The sequence below is a fragment of the Brachyhypopomus gauderio genome, chromosome 15 (genome assembly GCF_052324685.1).
Source record: "Brachyhypopomus gauderio isolate BG-103 chromosome 15, BGAUD_0.2, whole genome shotgun sequence".
Lineage (NCBI taxonomy): Eukaryota > Metazoa > Chordata > Actinopteri > Gymnotiformes > Hypopomidae > Brachyhypopomus > Brachyhypopomus gauderio.
The window spans coordinates 2,848,769-2,870,648 of record NC_135225.1 but is presented as its reverse complement, the minus strand read 5'-3'; the positions used below and the strand labels follow the sequence as shown (position 1 = coordinate 2,870,648).

Sequence of the window (21,880 nt, the reverse complement as noted above, 5' to 3'; positions counted from 1 at the left end):
AAAAAGTTTATCAAAGGACCATGGATCGATCCAGAGATCTCTCTTACATACACTCAAAGCGTCTGCAAGACAGAGTTCTTAGTCACGATCCTTTAAGCCTGGTTTATACTCGACGCGCCGCGAGCGGCGCGAGGGTCCGCGCGGCGAAAATGACGTAATCGCTGTGGCTCCGCCCGTGCGCGAGGGCCTCGAATTTTACTTTGCGCGAGCCGCGCGAGCCGCGCTAGTAGAATGGACGCATAATTTGAGGAAGCTCTAGCGGGACAGGTACGTCTTTACAGGCATCTATACGACACGTCCATGAAAGAACATAAAGACGCACAGATGCTTCGCAATTCATGGTCGGAGATCGCTACTTTCATGGGGAAAGAAGATGCAGTGTGTAGAAAGTCTTGGAAAAATATGCGGGACCGATATGTAAAAGCAAAAAAGAAAAGCCACGGAAGAAGCGGAGACCCAGGGGGAACTCAACACGTTTCCCCGGTTCTAGTGGAACTGGGATGGCTGTCCCAATTTGTAAAACATCGACCGACACACACCAACCTGGAGAGCGAGGTAAGCAACCGCACAATTTCTTTTTAAACTGAAATATCCCTCCTATGTAGTACCGTTTACCAATATAAATAGATGGATTTATCGATGGATGGATGGATGGATGGATAATGTATGTGCCACATTTTTGGCCTCCAGTATCTTAACAGCACAATAATACACACCAATAAAATACAAGTATAGATTGGTAAAAAGTGAATGAATATATTGGTTTGTAAAGGCCAATACAGAGTGCATCTGGGCCATATGCATTTCAACGACTCTGTTGTTGGGTGGTGTTGTGTTTGCTTGACTACAAAAGACTTTTGCAGCTTGTCTGTAAGCAGGACAGTGCCAGCAGTCTATTCACTGAGTACTTTCCTTTGTGCGCTGATGGTCTTGTCCTGGGTGATGTGTATTGCCCATGAATGACTTTTCCCCTGCCAGCCATTCAACTGCCATGCCTTTTCATGAAATGTTAATTACTGTTTTTAGGCTGAGGACACAGAACTGAGCAGCCAACAAGGAAGTGTGCCAAAGGAGACGGCTAGCCTGCAACCTACCAGCCACCATCAAACAGATGAAAGCCCAGCATCATCATCCCCCTCATCCTCCTCTTCCACACCTTCAGCACCTTCTCCTTCTAGGTCATCACCTATAATTTGCACTGCATCTCCCGAGCCGTCTGTGTGCCCAAAACCCTATTCACCTGCACCTACACTGGACATGATGACCTGTACAACTCCTGCACGGAAGAGGAAGCACACCATTGAAGATGCCATCCTTAAAAGGCTTGAGAGGCTTGACCAGGAGAGACAGGCACTCAAGCAGCAAGACAATGGAGATTCTTACTTTGGTGCCCTAGTTGTTGACATGCTGCAGCAAATACCCCCTGACAGAAAAGCTGAAGTTAAGTTTAAGCTACACCAGGTACTATTCGAAGAGATCAAAAAATGACCCAAAATAGATGATACCCACAAATGTGTATACACAGATATATATATATATATTTATATAGATCTTTATATATATATATATATATATATATATATATATATATATATATATATATATGTACGTATATATTTATATTTAATGACCCACACCACACTTATTGCAGGTTCTTATTGTATTTTATTATTGTATTTTATTTTGAGATAATCTAACCTGTGCACAATTTAGCACGCACAATAATTACTTTTATTGTCCAAAATGTTTCTGCTGTGCCAAACCAAAAATGTTAAAAATAAACCACATATGGCAGATTTTAACATGCCTCTGTGTATCACTGACTCCTCCCCTGTGACTGCTGTCCCATCTGCAAATACACCCGGGCTACAAACCTGAAATAAAGTGTGATACACCAGGTACTATATGAAGTGATAAAAAAATACACACTGCTCAAGTAAATAAAGGGAACACTTAAACAACACAATGTAACTCCAAGTAATCCATGCTCTTGTGCAAATGGAACAGACGACATGTAGAAATGGGAGATTTTCAACTGTTTTCAAAGATTTTTACTAATTGAGATCTAGGATGTTATTTTTTATTTATATTTGATGACCCACCCACACCACACTGATTACAGGTTTATTTTTATTTTGAAAGAACTTATACCCACACCACACTTATTGCAGGTTCTTATTGTATTTTATTTTGAAATAATCTGTCCTGTGTTCAATTTAGCACATACAATAATTACACTTTTATTGTCCAAATTGTTTAAAAATAAATCACATATGGCAGAATGCAGTTAATTTAACATCCCTCTGTGTACCACCGCCTCCTGCCAAGGGACAAGTCCTTGTGGCGTTACAAAGTAATCCTTCAGGTCATTTCTGACCGCAATGGCTGCCCGTGATGCTCTCGCAGAGCTCAGACGTCCTGGGTCCAGGAGATTGCTATCCCCAGCCACCTGACTTCGCCATTGACCAAACAGCACCTCCCCTGTGACTGTTGTCCCATCAGCAAACGTTGGTGGAATATATTTGGATGCAGGGGATGCCACTGCATCTGTGTGGGCCAACATGTTGTGAAGGGCCACACATGCCTTCACTATATGGACTGCCTTGTCAGGATAGCATTCAATGGGTCGTCCCAGAATTCTCCAACGCGCCGCCAGGATGCCAAAGGAGTTTTCAATGACTCTTCTAGCCCTTGAGTGCCTGTAATTGTAGACTTTCTGCCCATTGTCGAGGATTGCACCTGCAAAATAAAAGCATATTCAGTTGTCATGGAATATGTTCAACCGTACAACATAATTCATAAGGTTAAAAGAAAATCAACACACTACCTGGATATGGGCGCATCAAGTTTGCATGTAGTGGGAAGGCTGCATCTCCCAGGAACACGTAAGGTAGTCGTGTAGTTGTGCCTGGCAGATGTTCAGGCTGTGGGAGTTCAAGGGTCCCCTGTAGAAGCCTTGAACCAAATCCACTACTCTTGAAAATCCCACCGTCACTCTCACGGCCATATGAGCCTATGTCCACCATTGTGAAGCGATAGTTTGCATCACAGACAGCCATAAGGACAATGGAATGAGTCCCTTTATAATTATAGTAGTCACTCCCTGCATTAGGTGGAGCTTTGATTTGTACATGTTTTCCATCGATGCAGCCTACGCAGTTTGGAAAGTTCCAAACCCTCCAGTATTCCCGTGCAATATCAGTCCACTCACTGCCTTTGGGTGCAGAGACAAAGTCCTTTCTCAGGGCCTTCCAGATCGCCTGGCACACCTCCGTCACGACCAGGGACACCGTTGCGGATCCTAATTTGTAGCTGGCCGCCACACTTTTCTGGTTACTGCCAAATGCAAGGATCCTTAAAGTTACCGCCAAACGTTCAGCTAGACAAACTGGGCTTACGTGGGTCCTTTCGTGGTGCATGTACGGCGTGATGCGATGTAAAATATCATCAAACCATGTTTACTCAATAATGATTATAAGATTTTAGCTTTAATACTTACTAACAGAATTACAGAGGTTTTGGACACAATTATTGATGAGACACAGTCAGGCTTTATGAGAAATAGGCACATCTCTAACAATATCAGACTAGTTCTAGACCTACTCGATTACTCATATTTGTTGCCTGATGATAGTTTTATTCTCTTGCTGGACTTCTATAAGGCATTTGATACAATTGAACATCAATTCATTTTTCAATCTCTGGAAAAATTTGGTTTTGGTCCCTTCTTCTGTAACACTATCAAAACATTATACTCCAATAGTAATAGTTCTATCAAAATGCCATATGGCTCCACCCCTAGATTTGACCTGAAACGAGGTATTCGCCAAGGATGTCCCATTTCACCATATTTATTCTTACTTTGTTCACAAATTCTTGCAACTCATGTCTCCAATAGTGCTGTACAAGGAATCACTATAGCCGATAAAGAGCTTCTAATCAGTCAATTGGCTGATGACACCACAATCTTTTTAAGGAATGCAAACCAGATCCCTCTCGCCTTAGATATGATTAGTGCCTTTTCCAAGGCCTCTGGTTTATGTCTAAATTTGAACAAGTGCGAATTGCTGGCAATTAAAGATAGCCCAGCAAATATTATTTGCAACATCCCTGTTAAACAAGAAGTTTCTTATTTAGGAATTTTAGTCTCTAAAGACCAAAATTTAAGGTGCTCTTCAAACTTTACACCAATTATACAGAAAACCAAAAATAAACTAAACCAGTGGCTGCAGAGGGACTTATCTCTTAAAGGTAGAGTATTGATCACTAAAGCTGAAGGATTATCTCGATTAACATATGCTGCTCTCTCCTTACACTTAGATAACAAAATTGCTAAAGATATTGATTGCATGCTCTTTAATTTTATATGGAAAAACCGTACACATTATATTAGAAAAACTGTTGTTATGAATAACTATGATTCAGGTGGTCTTAATTTTCTGGATTTCTCTACCCTCAATCACGCTTTCAAAATTAATTGGGCTAAACACTTCTTTAAGAACCCGACTTCTATCTGGAACCTTATACCATATCATGTTTTCCTGCGTGTTGGTGGCCTTAACTTCATTTTTAACTGTAGTTACAATGTTGAGAAACTTCCTGTAAAACTCTCCTCTTTCCATAAGCAGGTACTCCTAGCGTGGACCCTCATTTATAAACACAACTTCTCCCCACACAAATACATTATCTGGAACAACAGAGATATTTTGTTTAAAAACAAGTCACTTTTCTTTGAGGCTTGGCTTCAAAATGGAATCCTACTAGTGGCTCAACTTGTTAATAAGGAAGGACGTTTACTCAATTACAGTGAATTCTGCTCATTATATAATTTTCCAGTTAGTCTCCAGGAATTCTCCATGGTAATTGATGCGATACCCTCGGGCACTTTAATGCTGTTGAAAAACACTAATTATACTCTGTCTGTTCCACTCAGTCTCCCTGACCTATCTGAATCCCCTATAGGGAAAATCTGCTTTTCACAGGAGAACGAGAAGAGTAATAAGGGAATACGCAGGCTATTCCAAGAAATTATCATATCTCGTCCATATATAACATTCTATTGGAACCGTTATGTCCCAGATATCCACTGGAGAATGGTTTGGTTGATCCCTAATAAATATTTAATTGTAAACAAGGTGAAGGAAGTGTCTTTTAAAATTCTCCATAAAATCTACCCTGCTAAGCACTATATGACAAAATTTAAAAAAGACATAAATATTAATTGCAGTTTTTGTGATGGCCCTCCAGAATCTGTAACACATCTTTTTTGGCTTTGCTCCTTCACACAAAGGTTTTGGAAGGAGTTTAGTAAATTTATTAATAACCACATTTTAAGGAATTTCACCTTATGCTGGGAAAATGTCTTATTTTGCTTCTATAGTTTCCCCAGAAAGGATGCAAAATGTTTTTTTATAATAAATTTGCTTATTCTTTTTGCTAAATTTTATATTCAGAAATGCAAATTTGCTAATAAAACACCATGTTTTCCTCACTTTATCAAAGATGTGGAATTATATGTGAAATCAATATCAGACTCTACGAATGAAAAGGCTCAAAGGACAATTTCTATATGTACCTATTTACATGTTTTTGTTTAATTAACACCCCTGGTCGTTTGTTCTCATGTTTGTATACCTGTTTTGTATACCTGTATTGTATTTGAATATTGCCAATAAAAAAAAAAAATTAAAAAAAAAAAAAAAAAAAAAAAAAAAAAAAAATATCATCAAACCGATGCGGCGACATACGGAAATAAGCAAAGTGCATTTCTTCATCCATAACACGCATCGGCTTTACAAGCATGCTGAACTCGCCGTCTCTGCGTCTTTCCGAATGTGAGGGACGAACATACCATCTTCTCTTTCGTCGCTTTTGACTCTTTAGTAAGCATAAACATAGCAGTTGTTCCTCGGTATCTAGCGCACTCGTGGAAGCCATATTTGCGTGTGTAGCGTCAGGTAAAAATGTTCTTTCACCGGTTTTGCAGGGGTTTTTTATTCTCCACTGCCACCTACCGCCACCTATCGTTTCGGAGAACACTGCAGCGACGCTTGCGACGTTCGCGAAAGTATAAACGCCTCCACGGCTCGCGCACGGTCGCGCGAGGTGGGCGGAGTCACGCGCTATGGTCACTCGCGCAATGCTGCAGGCCGGAGCCCCGGTGGGCGTGGATAAAGGGCGGAGCATGTGTCAATCATTTTCGAATGCAGCCAATCAGATACTAGACTTTCGTTGTCAATCAATTTTTATTAAGCCAATTATCAGCCAGAGTTAGCTGTCAATCATTTTTTACTGCAGCCAATCATCTTAACAGATCTGCCAAAAGAAGGCGGAAACTGCACGGAGAAGCTCTTTAAACAGAAGTATATGCCACTCTTACACAAAAGTAGCTGAATAAAAACATTAGAAGAGCCATGACTTTAGACAATTTTAAATCTAAGTTTAAAATACTTCTCACTTATTTTTCTGGAACTGCTTTAATGTTTTTTTTTCTCATTTTATTGCACGTATTGCATGATTTACATCATATATATATATATGTGGCGAGTGTAATTCAGGAATGCGGAAGTAAACGTGCCATGGGGAGACCAATAGTTCCAAACATGCTATAGTTCCAGCATTGAACTGCGTATATTTGAAGCATTTCCGCGGCTGTTTTTCTGGTAAGTTAATGAATTATTCATCGTTTCCTATATAATCCTCCATATATGTGATTAGTATTACTGTTATAGTTAAGTGGTCACTTGTTGTTAGTTTATTTCTGCATTTTAAATGCCGTTAGCTTAAATTACACTTCGCTAGCATTAGCTATGCTATTAAAAGCAGGAATCGCTTAGCGGTGCATTAGCCTCAGAGTATTCAGTCATTAGGATAATTGTTAAATTCAGTAATACCTATATAGATTTGATCATATTGTAATTAATGGTAACTATCTGAAGTAGAAAAGATGGTTGGATTGTAATGAAGTTACTCTTTGGTTGATTAATTAATTAGCTAGTGTTTCAGTGACAGGTGATAAAACCAGCTGCTTGTACATGGATGACCACTATTTATACAGGATGCAACAATCAACAGCTCTATATATAATCTCAACACAATTTAGTAACACTTTTTTTTAATTTAATTACGTATGATGCTTAGGATTGTTATTACCATCATAACATTTAAAATATTTTTTTTAGGCCAGTGGTGTGATGACCAGACCAGTGGAGCATCAGTGGAGTGGTTTTATGTGATCTTTTTTAGTGTCATCCCCTCTTGAAAAGCCACCAAATCTTGCAACGGGCCAATCAAAGCTTCACAGGAAGAGAGCTTCTCCCTCTCCACTATATCTGGAGGAATTGTAAACGTCTGTCCACGGACAAGGGCACTTCTCAAGTTCTTAACTAGATGTGGGACATCTGGCATAAAGTATAGCCTTCTGTCTGGTTTTGCTGGATGTGGAATAGATGTTTTATTATGGTCCACTCCGAAAGCCTTCCACATTGCCCGATTAGGGCTGCCCATGTCAGTGGTGATATTAATAACATGTAGCCCTATGGAGTCTGCTCTGTGAATAATGTCTAAAATGAGTGGTTTATAAACTGCCCCATCAGTGGAGTTACCACTGTAGTGGTAAGCCACTACTTGTTTCCAGCGTGTTGTGCTCCCTGTCAACATAAAAACACATGCATGCGTTGCTTCTCCTGTGTGGCCAGGTAAAGTCACATCCCCATAAAGCTTTCCTGTTCCCAGGTGCAGTTCCACGCTTGGTGTGATTGACATCTCATCAAGAGTCAGCACACATTCCTTCTCCATCTCATTTAGGCTATCTACCTTCAGCTTAAGCATGTCAAACACTTCCCCCAATATTCCTGTATCTGTAGAAGTATCTGTAGAAGTATATCTGTAGAAGTTCTGTAGAAGTTTGATGTGAAACGAAAATGTTAGGGATGAATTAATTTATGTATTTAATAATGTTATTTTAGTGTTGTAATGTGGCTAATGAATTAATTTATGTATTTAATGAGGTTTTTTTTGTGTTGTAATGTGGCTAATGAATTAATTTATGTATTTAATGAGGTTTTTTTTTGTGTTGTAATGTGGCTAATGAATTAATTTATGTATTTAATGATGTTATTTTAGTGTTGTAGTGTAGACTACAGAATAAATCTATGTATTAAATGTTAAATGTGTTTTTAGTGTTGTTTTGTGGACTAAATAAATCTATGCCTGAACCGTTAATAGTGCAGGCTGCTTCAACAGGCTATTTGTAACTCTAGTTTTGTTCAAAGATACTATAAAAATTATATCAATAAATATTTATTGAAAGTTGATATAAATATTAAGTTGATATAAAGCAGATTAAGTGTTATATCGCCGGTGGATGGCGCCAGAGCTAGCGAGCTAGTAACGTATTGAATCACATCTGTGGTTCTGAGGTAAATAAACTGGATATTTTTTTTCGTCGTGAGATATCGGAAGTGTGGCGTGAGAGCGTGTGAAAACGGTCAAATGCGTGTTGGCAACCCTGTATGTTGTAATATTTACCAGAAATACGGTAACCGCAGATGTCTTTCCCGTTTAAAACCATTCAGTGTTCGTGTTTGATTGGAACTATACGGTCCTCCATGAACCACGTGACCTCTGAGCGGCGAGATCACAGAGTGTCGCAACTCTCTCTTTCTACGGCTCTGATATACACTAGGCATCAAACATAAATATGACTTTGCAATGTTGTCCGAAACTATATGTGGTAGTATAAAGAAACACCCCTCAAAAAAAAAGGGAATGAACATTTACCTGACGCATTTTAATGTTGCTTTGTGTTTCAGGTTTGAAAAGTGCTGGAATTTAGGCTAAAGTACATTAAAATGTTGAAATTACGTTAACAAATACGAGCCTCTTGTAATTCCAGGACGAAACATGAGAGAACGTGAAGACGTTAAGATTGGGCGTTTTGAAAATAAACAACCATTAAATAATGTGATAAAAAAAGCGAATTATTTCGATTCATTTCGAGTATATGTATAAATATTTAACTTAATTAAGTTTAACGTGCTGGGAAATATTGAAATGGACCTTTAAAGTGACGTACAAGTGCATTAATTCCACCTTGTATAGGTGTATGAACCCGGCAAACATGACTTTGTCCATCGCGCTGAAGCGCGGCGCGCGCGCGAAGTTACAAAATTCGAGAGGTGCACGACCTCGCGCCGCGTCAGCGCGCGAGGCCCTCGCGCACGGGCGGAGCCACAGCGATTACGTCGAGTATAAACCAGGCAGGGTGCAAAGAGAGAGAAAGACAGAGAGGGAGAGAGAGAAAAAGAGAGAGGGAGAGAGAACGAGAGAAAGAGAGAGAGAACGAGAGAGAGGGGAGAGAAAGAGAGAGAGAGAGAAGAGAAAGAAAGAGACAGAGAGAGAGATAGGAAAAGTATGAATGGTAATCAATGTTATTACCATATAAAGTGTTATATTTTTACGTATTATGGAAAATAATAAAAATGTGAGATTTCCCCCCACACTACTAATCACGTTACCGCTTGGGCCGGACTACTATACACATTACGGTAATAGATGTATTACGTTACAGGAGTTCTTGGAGTGTCGGGTTTTTAAACTCTTCTTGAACACAAAAGGAGGTTATTTGGATCAGGGTCAGGATGTTCGGACCAGTTGCATGCATTAGTCTGGCAGTTCTGGTGTGCTTAGATATCTCCGTATCATTTAAAAACGAAACAGTCGGACGTAAAGTGACTAACACTGATTCAAAATCAATTTTTATATCTTCTCGTAATAATTTTACAGATGATGACAACGAGTTGGTCAGCCTGGAGAAGACGCGCTGGAATGTCTCCGACGGTCAGGACGCGGACAGCGGACAGAAGACCGTTAAATACGCGACTGTCCCCGGCGAGTTAAAGATCTGTTCTGTGTTCGGTTGGGGGGCTTTGTGAGATATGAAATCAACTGGAGAATGAAGTGAACATATTTAACGTACAGTGTTTGCAAGTTTAATGTTGTCTTTGTTTGCACATTTGTTGACTGAACAGTTAATCCAGAATGGTTTTCTGATACAGAAAAACTTGGATTACAATCGATCATGCTCAGCATTTTTTTGCGAGATAGAAACCGCATTGTTGCATACTAATCTGGGCACCAAGATTAATGCTTTTTAATATAAGTCTGTAAAAATGGTTTCAGTCACTGATGCGTTTTCTGCCAGTGCCGTAAGTTTCGCTAAACTGCAAACCGTTACCTGATAATCTGCCTGATCTGCAATGTTTACACCACACACAGACTGTATCAGTGGGTTTCTCAATAGGAGATGCAAAAACGTTTCCAAAAACACCACAGAAAGCAGATGTGCGCCCGCATTGTTTATTTACAGTACATGATCACATGATAGGTTTATGTTGCATTCATATGAGATTTTGGCATACCTAGAAATGAATACTTTTTTCGAAAAGAAATCGTACAAAAATGATCTCCAATATGGGTTCCTGTTTGGTTGTTGACCAGCTGCAAATTCTGAAGCCAGAAATTTGTGTTTTCTTCATCGATAGTGGAAAGGCCTTTCAGAGTACTGAAAATTTACTTATTATGTGTTTCAAAATAGCCTTTTAGAGCTTGCTGTACTTGCTGGTCATCAAACCTGAAAGTCATCTGTAATAAATCTTTCCATGTGCAGTAAATTTTGACCTCTTAAGTCTAACAAATACTTTGGAGAATGAAATAATTTAAAGCTATGTGATGAGTAATTACTTTTTTTACAGGAGAGGCAAAAATGTTGTAAGTGTTGTGAGTGACCCTCTCCTCCAGGGTTCTGAGTAAGGGTTTTGTTCCTTTCATTGCTCATAAGTCACTCTCTACTCCTCCGCCTTCTTTCTGTCTGTCTCTCCTGCTGTCTCCCTGCCTCTTGTAGACTGTCCTCCAGTGGGTCTAGAGTCTCTGAGGGTAAATGATTACCAACTACAGGCTTCCTCGTCGTTGAACAGTGGATTAGGCCCCCACCGAGGACGCCTTAACATACAGGTTGGTCAGCTTTCTTGGGGTGTGGTACCTTCTTGATGGTATGATGGACGTCAGTGTGGTTTGGGAGTTTGTGTGTATGGGCGTGTGAGTGTGTGTGTGTGGTCGAAAGGATGTGGTCTACAATGTAGATGTGTGCTATTATCTTCTCATGTATGGTGGTGGGGGGTGGTGTATGGGTGTAGTCGGGGTTACAGGATGGAGATGAGTATGACGGAGCGTGGTGTGCTGACCGAGAAGATCAGGAGCAATGGTTACAGCTGGATGCTCTGAGACCAACGCTCTTCACTGGGGTCATTCTTCAGGGCAGAAGCTCCATCTGGCGGTCAGCATTCACCTCCTACGCATTGAGTCTAAATGCACTCTTGCAAAATACTATCACAAGCCAGTTTTTTTAAGTACAGGGTCTGTTAAAATCTGCTTTGCGTTTGCATGGGTTGTGTGTTTTTCGTGTGCATGCAGCATGGACTGGGTCCGTACGTATAAGGTGCAGTTCAGTAATGACTCTGTGATCTGGAGCTCCTGCATGAATGGATCACAAGAGGCGGTGAGTTAAGTGGACGTTATTGACCAACACTGACAGTCAACCATCTATAACCAACACGAAAGCCCCCTTGTGCACGTACGGTTTTGTAGGAGTTAGACTTTTCCTGTGTAGGTGTTTGTAGGAAATCAGGACCAGGAGACCCCAGTGCTGGCTCTGTTTCCTGTGCCTTCGCTGGCCCAGTTCATCCGCATCAATCCACAAAGCTGGTTCAGAAACGGCACCATCTGCCTTAGGGCAGAAATCCTGGGCTGCCCCATAACAGGTTCTACATTACAGTACTGGGGATCTGTTAATCAGAGATGAATCTGTAAAGAAGTATTTAATGATAACATAGCAACTGCTCTTTTTATGTGTATGTGTGTGTGTACAAACACACTTAGATCCTGACCATGAATACCCTTGGGAGGAAAAGAGGGGTTCTACAGACAAATTAGATTTCAGACACCATAATTACAATGAGATGAGAAAGGTGAGAGAGCTTTAATTCTTGTTTTTATGTGTTCTGAGCTTTTAAAAGTCTTTCTGATCTGATGTATTTGTCTTGAAAATGTGTGCACCCAAAACAAGATCTGGTGTTCTCTGTGTAGTTATTTAAGGCGGTGAACAAGGAGTGTCCTGACATCACACGTATCTACACTATTGGGAAGAGTTACACTGGGCTTAAACTCTATGTCATGGAGATTTCAGATAACCCTGGAAAACACGAACTGGGTAAGTGAGTTCTACTTGGTCGTTGTTATAAATAGGGAACGCATGGACTGTCGAGTATAATTATTTTAATAAAATTTTAATTAAATACATATAGGACATTTTGGATGGGTGTGAATTAGTTGAGTTGTTGCATTATACCATACATGCTTCCCCAAGCTTATGGTGTTTGTTAGAGGCCCTTTCCCGTGGCCTCCTCAGGACACCTGCTTAATACAGATGTTCTGAAAGATATATTTGTTTCAGAGGATTTCAGTCATGCCTCGTGCATTGCTGTGATGTTTTTGTCACCATCTGTTTTTTATTAGCGCCTCAGCCAAACTAAACCTCTGCAGATTAGCCCAGACGTGAGGGAAGACGCTCTGAAAAACACACTTTAAAAACAAGATAAGGTTTTACTGCTTCCTTTGCAAGGAAAAATTATGAACAGTGCAAACGAAAGTTTGAAAACATTTCTGAGCCATCGAGCCGGCGCCTTTTTTATATGTAAATAAGCCAAAATGTGGCCATCAGCCAGATCACCTGCACAGATATGTTTTGTTTGTGCAGGTGAGCCAGAGTTCGGTTGTGTTTCGTTTGTGCAGGTGAGCCAGAGTTCGGTTGTGTTTTGTTTGTGCAGGTGAGCCAGAGTTCGGTTGTGATTCGTTTGTGCAGGTGAGCCTCAGTTCTGTTGTGTTTCTTGTGTACAGGTGAGCCCGAGTTCCGTTATGTTGCTGGGATGCATGGCAACGAGGTTCTGGGTCGGGAACTAGTGCTCAACCTCATGCAGTACATCTGTCATGAGTACAGGCGAAGTAATCAGCGAATAGTGCAGCTGGTGAAGAACACTCGTATCCATCTCTTACCTTCCATGAACCCTGACGGCTACGAGGCAGCTTATCAGAAGGTGAACCTGAATGGAAATATAGAGACTGTCATAATACAACGGAAAGATCTAGAAGATGCTGAAAACAAATACTGTGATGAGTGCAAACTTAAAGATCTGCTAGTTAGTACTGCTGTGCTACAGACAGACCAACATAATGTAGATTCTAGTACTCTACAAAAATATAGTTTCGTGTTAAATGATTTGTGTGTGTGTGTGTGTGTGTATCTTAGGGTTCTGAGCTGTCTGGCTGGAGTTTAGGGCGCTACAGCTTTGAGGGCATTGACTTGAACCATAATTTCCCTGACCTCAACAACATCATGTGGGATGCTCAGGAACTGGCCACTGACAAGAAGCGTGTCAGCAACCACTACATAGCCATGCCAGAGTATTACACCACCACTAACGCTACCGTATGTGTCACACACACACGCCATTTCTTGGCATGAAAGTAAGCCCTAATTTGTTATTTATTCATCATTTAAAATATCCAATGTAAAACTATAGTCATATTGAAATCGTTATTTAGGTATTTATCTTAAATTCCGAGGCAGGGTCGGAGTGGGCCCCTTTTTCAGACCGGGAGTTTCATGCCCAAATCCAGCCCAAAATTATTTTCCCCTCCCAATCGGCCCAAACTAGAGATCGACATGAGCCGGCCCATCGGGTATCCTCCCGAATCTCCCGATTAGCCACTCCGGCTCTGCTCCAAGGTATGATTATTTTGCCAATATCGCACAACCCTACTGGAGAATCAGGCACAAGCATATCTCTAAAGAATGTGAGCATTTCCTCTCAGTTGAATCTCCCTGAACCAGGCCCCCCACAAAAAATTACACTGCTGGGAAAGTAATACACAGTGTGGAATCACTCACTGGCAAGCATGCACAAAATAATTTCTTTGATCTATGAGAGTAAAGGTTTTAAAGCATAGTTTTAGCTCAGTGAGACATGCTGTGTTTAGTGGTTAGGTCATGGTTTAGTATCTTTTCTTACTGACACTCTGAGTTTCCCACTTTCTTCTTTGTCTTCGTTTAACTATTAAAAGTTTATTAGTTTTAGATTAATTCTGATGCAAGATAAAAGTCTCTCGTGTGTTTATAAGGTTGCTCCAGAGACACGTGCGGTAATAAGCTGGATGCAGGACATTCCATTTGTCCTGAGTGCTAACCTGCATGGCGGAGAGCTGGTGGTTACATACCCCTACGACTGCACACGGGACTGGATCCCACAGCAGGACACGCCTACCGCAGATAACGACTTCTTTCGTTGGTTGGCAGCTGTCTATGCGTCCACCAATCTGGTAATGGCAAACCCCGATCGCAGAATCTGCCATTACGAAGACTTCCAGCAATACAACAACATTATTAATGGAGCTGACTGGCACACAGTACCAGGAAGTGAGAAAACTCACATTGCACCCACATCAGCCGTTATTCAGTGTTTTCAGCTTTCTTTCTTCTAGCATATTCATTGAGTTGTAACTGTGGCATTTGACCCATAATAATTTCAGATTTCTGTCTGTAGGTATGAATGACTTCAGCTACCTGCATACTAACTGTTTCGAGGTGACGGTGGAGTTGTCATGCGATAAGTTCCCTCATGCCAGTGAGCTTCCTACTGAATGGGAGAATAACAAAGAGTCCTTACTCCTCTACATGGAGCAGGTCAGTGCCCAAAGCTTTGGCTGTCTTACCTTTGCATGACGCCATGACCCCACTGTGACCTTTTACCTCATACAGGTGCACAGAGGAATAAAAGGTGTTATCAGGGACAAAGACACTAAACAAGGCATTGCCAATGCCATCATTAAAGTAGCAGGTCTGGATCATGACATTAGATCAGGTATGTACACTGCATATGCTTAAGTGAGAGGTTCTCATGCGTCAAATAGAAGGCAGAAATTCTGTGGTATTGTGCAAGTAGGTTCGTGGCATGAGGAACACCCAAGTTCACCCACGTGTTTCCTTGGCCTGTGCAGCTGCTGCTGGTGATTACTGGCGCCTGCTGAACCCAGGTGAGTATAAGGTGATCACCTGGGCGGAGGGCTACCTGCCCCTCCAACGCCGCTGTACGGTGGGCTCGGAAGCACGACCCACCATCTGCGACTTCAGCCTCACCAGAACCCCACGCGAGCGCATCAAGCAGGTCCTGGCCAGGGGCGGGAAGATGCCCCGGGACGAAGCGCTCCGGTTACGCGCCTTACGCTTGCGTAAACTCCGCGTGAGCACCAAGATCCTGAACCACCGTCGAGAACAGCAGACGCGCCGTGCCAAGGCTGGGAGGAAGTGACATCACGGGGGAGCTCTGAGCGCCGGCTAGCCAGCCAGAGGAAGAGTGTGAACGAGAAGCGTTGGCTCCTTACTACCACACACACACACATTGCACAATGGACTGGACAGTAGATCCATTTTTTTTTTTTTGACCTCTGCTCCCTGATCGGACTCTAGACCTCAAGTCCAACATGTTTTAAAGGTTATCAGGGTAAAACCGTTCTGCTAAGCAGATTTTTAAAAGTGCATTATTAAAGTGTGTTGTGCTAGTAGTTAAGTTTGTCCACCTCTGCTCTGCATTCGGTCTACTTGTGACCAGCTTTTAATCACTGAATATTTTTGCTGCTAATGCAAATGTTTAATTCACTAGCAAACAACTGAGTGTAGCTGGTTTTCTACACACATTTTTGCATCGTAGCAAAATTTATTTTATTATTCACTCAAGGAAAACTCATTTGACACATTGTCATGTGTTTTACATATTTACGCCATTATGTATTAGAATAAAAAACTCTATTGGTTGTAATAGTTTGTTTCTGAAATAAAATCATATTCCAAAATCAAATTTGATGTAAAAAAATAAAAATAAAAAATAAAAATAAATCACAAAAAACCCACCCATTATGGAAAGCCTGCAAATCTTCACCTAGCAAGATTGTTGTAAACTTCCTGCGCATTTTTTAAAAGTCTGGTTATAACTTATGGGGGCGAGTCAGGTCTGTCTGGACCCAGAAAAAAAACCTGTACACAAGAACTCCAGACGTCCAAGTGGGAAACACTGTTGTAAAGTAAATGGATAAAAGGAGTTATTTCATCATACAATTCTTAAAAGGGACATATCAAATGAAGTATCACCAAATAGACTGTAGCTGTACTTTTTATGATCAGTGAGAATACCTGACCCATTGAAATATCACCAACATTTGCATATAACACAATATCTCTGAGCAGAATACTACAGATACTTGTTCTTGGAGTATCAGAGAATTTGTAACATAACGTGTTGTATAATCTCAGACTTTAAAATGTCCCATCTGGATGCCCCGAATCCAGACGTTTTGCTGATGACCTTAGAATTAATACGTTTTGACCTCATATTTGGTTAAGTTCAACATAAACCCATGAAATCTTACTAGGTTAGTGTCTGGTATCCCATTATCAAACACATCTTCCATCCAACTCCTGAAAAAAAAACTTTATTATTTTGTACCGCTGCATCTTTAATGGTTGTTTAGTACTAACATAATTCATGGTGTGACTCGGTGAGCAGAGATAAAACAGGGGAAACTCCCTCACTGTCCGCAGTTCACCCAGATGTTTAAGCTATTCAAGAAATGTTAGAGGGTTTTGAACAATGCTAGTATTACTCTAAATATCCATGGATTCATTCTTGAAGGCTATAAAAACAACATCCTGCAGTAGGAAACACTCACCTATGAAATGATACTACAGTCTTCTCTGTCTGGAGTACTTACAGTCTGGTGATTATGCTTCTGCATGGTTTTCACTGAGTGTACACACATTTGTGACTATGAAGAAACTGAAATGTCTGGTTTAGGCAACAATGTTGATTGTCCATGTCCATTCTTGGGATTTGTGTATGTGTGAGAGGAATAGATGATGCCCACCGTGCTCACCAACACGTATTTAACCAAGAATCGTTTTCAGCAATTAGCTTATCTACCCAAAGACGCTGAATCACAATGTCTCTCTCTCACTCCCTCACACACACACACTCCATACTGCTTCAAACGTCTACAAATCAGAACTGAGAAAAAACATGACTTCATTAGTGTCACTGGTGGCAAGCTGCCTTTCAAAACATAAGGACAGTTAGTAAGAAACACACACAGAGCTCTAATTAGAGCTGAAGTATGAATACAGTGCTGCTAAAACAACATTTGGCAAAATGCAGAAGAATCCATCCATTACAACTTCAACAGCTTGTACTGCTACGTTCCATGCTACATTACATGGTAACAAAGGGAACTGATTGGCTAAAGCAGCCTGTGGTAACCATGGCGCCGCAGGGCTGGGGGCGGGGCATGGGACATGCAGACCAGACTGTGGGACAGGCTCTCAAAGTGAGGTCATATTTTTAGCAAAGGCATGAAGACTTATAAACAACTCTGACATCCCAGTGTAACTCTGGACTCATCACACTACACACATGCAGCTCCCCACAAGAGAACGGATTAAGGTCTGTGTCATTCGTTACTGCACACGTTCAGAATTCGTAGTGATTACACAAGCTAAGGAACAAACAAGGTGAACTTCTCTAAAAACAGGCCAAGTAATTTACACGAAGCTCACATTCACACCTCAATACTGTGATCTGTGAAGAGGAGATGCGCACACCCTCTACGGGCTCTTTGAGTTCCCCCCACTGTCAGCCAGTGTGTGTGTGTGTGTGTTTGGGGACGCATGTGGGGTCATGTGTGTGTGTGAATGTGGGGGGGTCACGTGTGTGGGGGTTGCACGTGTGGGGTCACGTGAGTGGTGTCACACGTGTGGGGGTTGCACGTGGGCTCGTGTGAGTGGTGTCACACGTGTGGGGCGGTCACGTGAGTCTGGTTGCGTGTGGGGGTCACGTGTGGGGTGTCACGTGTGAGACGGTCACGTGAGTCTGGTTCCGTGTGTGGGGGTCACGTGAGAGTGCTAAAAGTGTGGCTGGTAGAGTGCTACACGTCCGCTGAGACACCCCGAGGCCAGCTGGCAGTGGGTGGGGGAGAACTTGGAGGTGAGCACCACGTCGCTGTGGGAGAAGACGGATCGCACCTCACGCAGCAGCGCCGTGCGTGCCGGCACGCAGTCCGCCAGCTCGCCGCAGCGCTCGTCGAAGGCCAGCAGACGCACGCCGTAGCCGTACGGCGAGCAGATGAGCCGGCCGTCGGGGCTGAAGCACAGCTCCTTGATGTAGCCACGGCCCACGTTGGCCTCCTCGATGTAGTGCGTGAGACGTAGCGAGCAGCGCGGTGAGACGGGTGGCCGGGGCGGGGCTCCCTCCTGGAACTCGTACACGCACGTCCACTGCGGAGAGAGCAGGTGCGCCGTTCAACAGATTATAACGGGGGAACGTTTTGTTCCACAGGGGTGTGTGTGTGCTTTGTCCCGGCTCGGGACCGGTCCAAACGGGCCTGGGCTGACCTCCTGGTCGTCCATGTTGCTGGAGCAGCGCAGGAGTGTAGCCCAGCCTTTGGGGTGCAGTTGTAGAGACGTGATGCAGTTGCCCCGGTCCCGCTCACCTGGGATCTCGGGGGTCAGAACCTCCAGGCTGTTCCTGGGAGACAAACCTTGACAAACACAGAGTTTGCAGCTTTAAAAAGTAAAACTCAATACAACCAAAATATAACCATGACTACAGTGCATATGAAATGACTAAAACCCGTCAAATGCATCAGCGCATGAACATTAATGAAACTGTAACTCACCCTCTCTGTGTGGGTGGGCTTTGCTATCGTTGCCATGGCGAGAGCCTGCTGTCCTGCTTCCTGTTGATGAACCTTCTGGGGAAAACCAGAGTATTTCATTTAACTAAAAAAACTTTATTAGTATTATTACCAAATACAATTACCAAAGAGCACAATCACTACAGTACAATCAGTTTGGTATGCCCACACTGACAAATATTTATCTGTAATAAAACATGCACACACACAGAGACACACAGACAAATGCCAGTATACTTCATCAAACTAGTCTTGCAGATTCTAAGTATCTCTCTTAGATGTATTTAGACTACTAAACACAGTGATTTTTGTATTCCTTGATACCAGTACTTAGCGGTCAGGTCATCTTTAACATTCAGAGAAAGGGTACCCAAAAAGTAGAATGGAAAAATAATATAAACATGTATTCATATATACTACTTTACATATTCTTAGTTATTATAGGACACATGCTACGCATGTAGGTGGTGCCCTGAACATTACTGCTTCATACATCACCATGACTGATCAGTGCACAGAAGCCCTCGCGTCTCACGTACACGCAGGGCCGGCGCCACGGGGGGGCGAATGGGGGCGTCGCCCCCTCAGGCGAGGTGTCCCGCCCCCTCAATGTAAATAATAAGACCCATTTATTTTACAGCAATCGCAACATGCCACCCTCTCGGCCGCTCAACAATCGTTACACGCCACCCCCCGCTCAACAACTTACATTCGTCGCCCCCCCCCGCTCAACAACTTACATTCGCCACCCCGAAATTTTCTGACACCCCCTCACTGTATATGTTCTGGCGCCGGACCTGCCTACACGTCTCACTTTCCTTTGCCAAAACAGCCCAGGTGAATTGTTTACTGTGTGTACTTTGCTTATTACGTGTACCTGTGCTGAGTGGGGGACGTCTGGCCCGCAAGATGCGGTAGCTGCCGACCTCTAGGCTCTGTGTGAGGTCAAGGTCGTGCAGGATGAGCAGGTAGCCGGAGGAGGTGGAGATCAACATCTTACTGCAGTCTGGAGTGAGTCGCATTCGCATCAAATACCGCGTGTGAAAGAACTTCTTATGGGGACACCCGTCTTCTGTGAACCTACACACACACGCACACACACACACACAAACACACCACACACAAACACCCCACACACACACAGACACACACACACCCCACATACACACACACACCCACACACACCAGTTAGAGCCCAGCACACAAACGGCATACAAGTGCGCATGAGATCACAACACCACATTTAGCAGACCTGTTGGTGTCCCAGGTGATGACGTTTCCATCGAATCCAGACGTAACCAGCAGGCGAGTGTGTGTGTCATATTCAATATTTTTCACCCAGCTAGCGTGTCCGTGCAGCGAGCACACCTTAGAGTTCAGCTTCCTCAAGTCCCACAGTGCAATGGTGGTGTCGTCGGAGCAGGTGGCAAACAACCGGTTATCTAGAAACCTAGCAGCACAGTCAGTGTTAGTTCATGAGGCTTCGCACAAGTCACCAAAGAGTCTAGCATTCATCAAAGTCCTGAAAGGTGACACGGTCGTGTGTATCTGATTTCAAAAAACCAACGATCCTTCTCTTTCCTGTTCCATAGTGCAGTGGCATATTTCTTTAGTGGAAACTGAAAGCTGCAAACAAAATTGTAACCGCTGTATTTCAGTTACTAACACCGTTCACCGTAACATAAGGCTTTCATGTAGGTCCCTCTGCCATATACTGGTTTTACAAGATTCAACATGTTTTGTGTGTTTATGTCCATCACAACTTTTGTATCTGACGCTGACACAATTCTCGAGTAAGTGTGTTTTCAGAGCTAACCTGTTTATGCACGACAGCACCTCACACTCGTGAACATGCCAGGTGAACACTTCCCCTCAGGTGTGTTGTGCAGTACCAAAGACCCGTGTTGGTGTGGATCACCTGATGTTGTTCACACAGTCCTCATGCGCCTCCACTAACGTCTTGATGTGTCTGGATGAAACGGGATCAAACAGCAGCACTTCTGTCTGCTCACAGGCCACGGTCAGCACCGACCTGCAAGACACGAACTCGTTGGGCTGCAGGAAAGCGGCAGGTGTGTGTGTGTGTGCACCGCTTACCCGTCCGGACCCTTACCCGTCCGGGGAGTACTCCAGGTTAAACACGGCGCCGTGGGTCTGCGTGCTGAGGTTCACCGAGTCTGCGGCGGGGCTCATGGACGAATACAGGCGAGTCATGGTGCGAAAGTTATCCCGAGCTGGGTCTACGAACGGACCTCTGCGCACGGTCCGGTTCCGTAGCCACGAGAAGAGGGAGTCGCATACACTCGGTCCCCTGAAACCGGAGCCGGACGCTCCGTCTCCCGCTGATTCGGGCCTCGAGCCTCCTTTGGTTTGCGGGTCCGGCCGCCGGATCTCCGGGGAGGACGGGCTGGAGCGAACCTCCTCCTCTTCCTCCTCCTCCTGGATCACCTCCTCCAGCTCCCGGACGCCCCGGGCTCCAGGTCCCTCCGGGTGGTTGTTGTCGCCCGGTTGTCCCGAGCTCATTGTGGCGTTGCAGCTGGCGGCTCCGTTTTGAACAAAAGGAGACGGAACCGACCGGAGGCGTGCAGCACGTCCACCGAACCGTCCACCCTCCTGCAGCAGTGCGGGGAGCGTCGGACCTGCACCCGCCGCGGGACAAACAGCCAAGCTGGAGCTCCAGACGGTGCACAAACCCCGTAGTGCAAACACACCAGTGCGAATGTGTGTGTGTGCAACAAACTGCGTGTTTCCGGTTCCGTCTGCAGCTCCGGATCGTTAAAGGTGCAACGTGAACGGTACCGGCGCGCGCGCACAAGCCCCTTTGAAAACGTACAAAGCTGCAAATTCCCCGAACACGTTGGTGCAAAAGTGCGTTTTCACTGCTGTATGTGCAGCAAAACTTGGGGATTTATGAACCACTCAAAAGATTAAACCTCTCAGATTAGAATTGCCATGGTAACTTAGCTAGCTTGTACTTTTGACTGTGCTCTATAATATACAACATAAAGTAATATTGATATTAATGTAT

General features: G+C 43.3%; 2 protein-coding genes and 1 long non-coding RNA gene across 5 annotated transcripts; 2 read left to right on the top strand and 1 right to left on the bottom strand.

Annotated features, from left to right (window-relative positions):
- The first annotated feature begins 6,184 nt into the window (after nt 1–6,184).
- Nucleotides 6,185–8,170, top strand: LOC143476870 (uncharacterized). The gene is made up of 2 exons (XR_013121404.1): nt 6,185–6,662; nt 7,182–8,170. It is a non-coding gene; the product is annotated as an uncharacterized LOC143476870 (long non-coding RNA).
- A 1,281-nt stretch (nt 8,171–9,451) lies between these two features.
- Nucleotides 9,452–16,121, top strand: cpxm1a (carboxypeptidase X (M14 family), member 1a). 2 transcript variants are annotated; one of them, XM_076974283.1, is made up of 14 exons: nt 9,452–9,548; nt 9,787–9,891; nt 10,904–11,013; nt 11,196–11,335; nt 11,473–11,557; nt 11,669–11,819; nt 11,938–12,026; nt 12,145–12,268; nt 12,955–13,151; nt 13,364–13,543; nt 14,236–14,530; nt 14,658–14,797; nt 14,873–14,975; nt 15,112–16,121. In XM_076974283.1, the coding sequence occupies exons 1-14, from the start codon at nt 9,467–9,469 to the stop codon at nt 15,420–15,422; spliced, it is 2,112 nt and encodes a 703-aa protein (XP_076830398.1). In that variant the 5' UTR covers nt 9,452–9,466; the 3' UTR covers nt 15,423–16,121. The 2 variants fall into 2 exon arrangements, with proteins under 2 accessions (XP_076830398.1, XP_076830397.1); XM_076974282.1 differs by lacking the exon at nt 9,452–9,548 and having other exon boundaries at nt 9,596–9,891.
- Nucleotides 16,122–16,262: 141 nt separating this feature from the next.
- Nucleotides 16,263–21,628, bottom strand: wdr32 (WD repeat domain 32). Of its 2 annotated transcripts, none has more exons than XM_076974284.1 (7): nt 20,966–21,628; nt 20,771–20,884; nt 20,105–20,302; nt 19,730–19,932; nt 18,835–18,906; nt 18,551–18,696; nt 16,263–18,433 (listed from the first exon to the last, which is right to left on the bottom strand). In XM_076974284.1, the coding sequence occupies exons 1-7, from the start codon at nt 21,373–21,375 to the stop codon at nt 18,062–18,064; spliced, it is 1,515 nt and encodes a 504-aa protein (XP_076830399.1). In that variant the 5' UTR covers nt 21,376–21,628; the 3' UTR covers nt 16,263–18,061. The 2 variants fall into 2 exon arrangements, with proteins under 2 accessions (XP_076830399.1, XP_076830400.1); XM_076974285.1 differs by having other exon boundaries at nt 18,835–18,909; nt 20,966–21,618.
- Nucleotides 21,629–21,880: the final 252 nt, after the last annotated feature.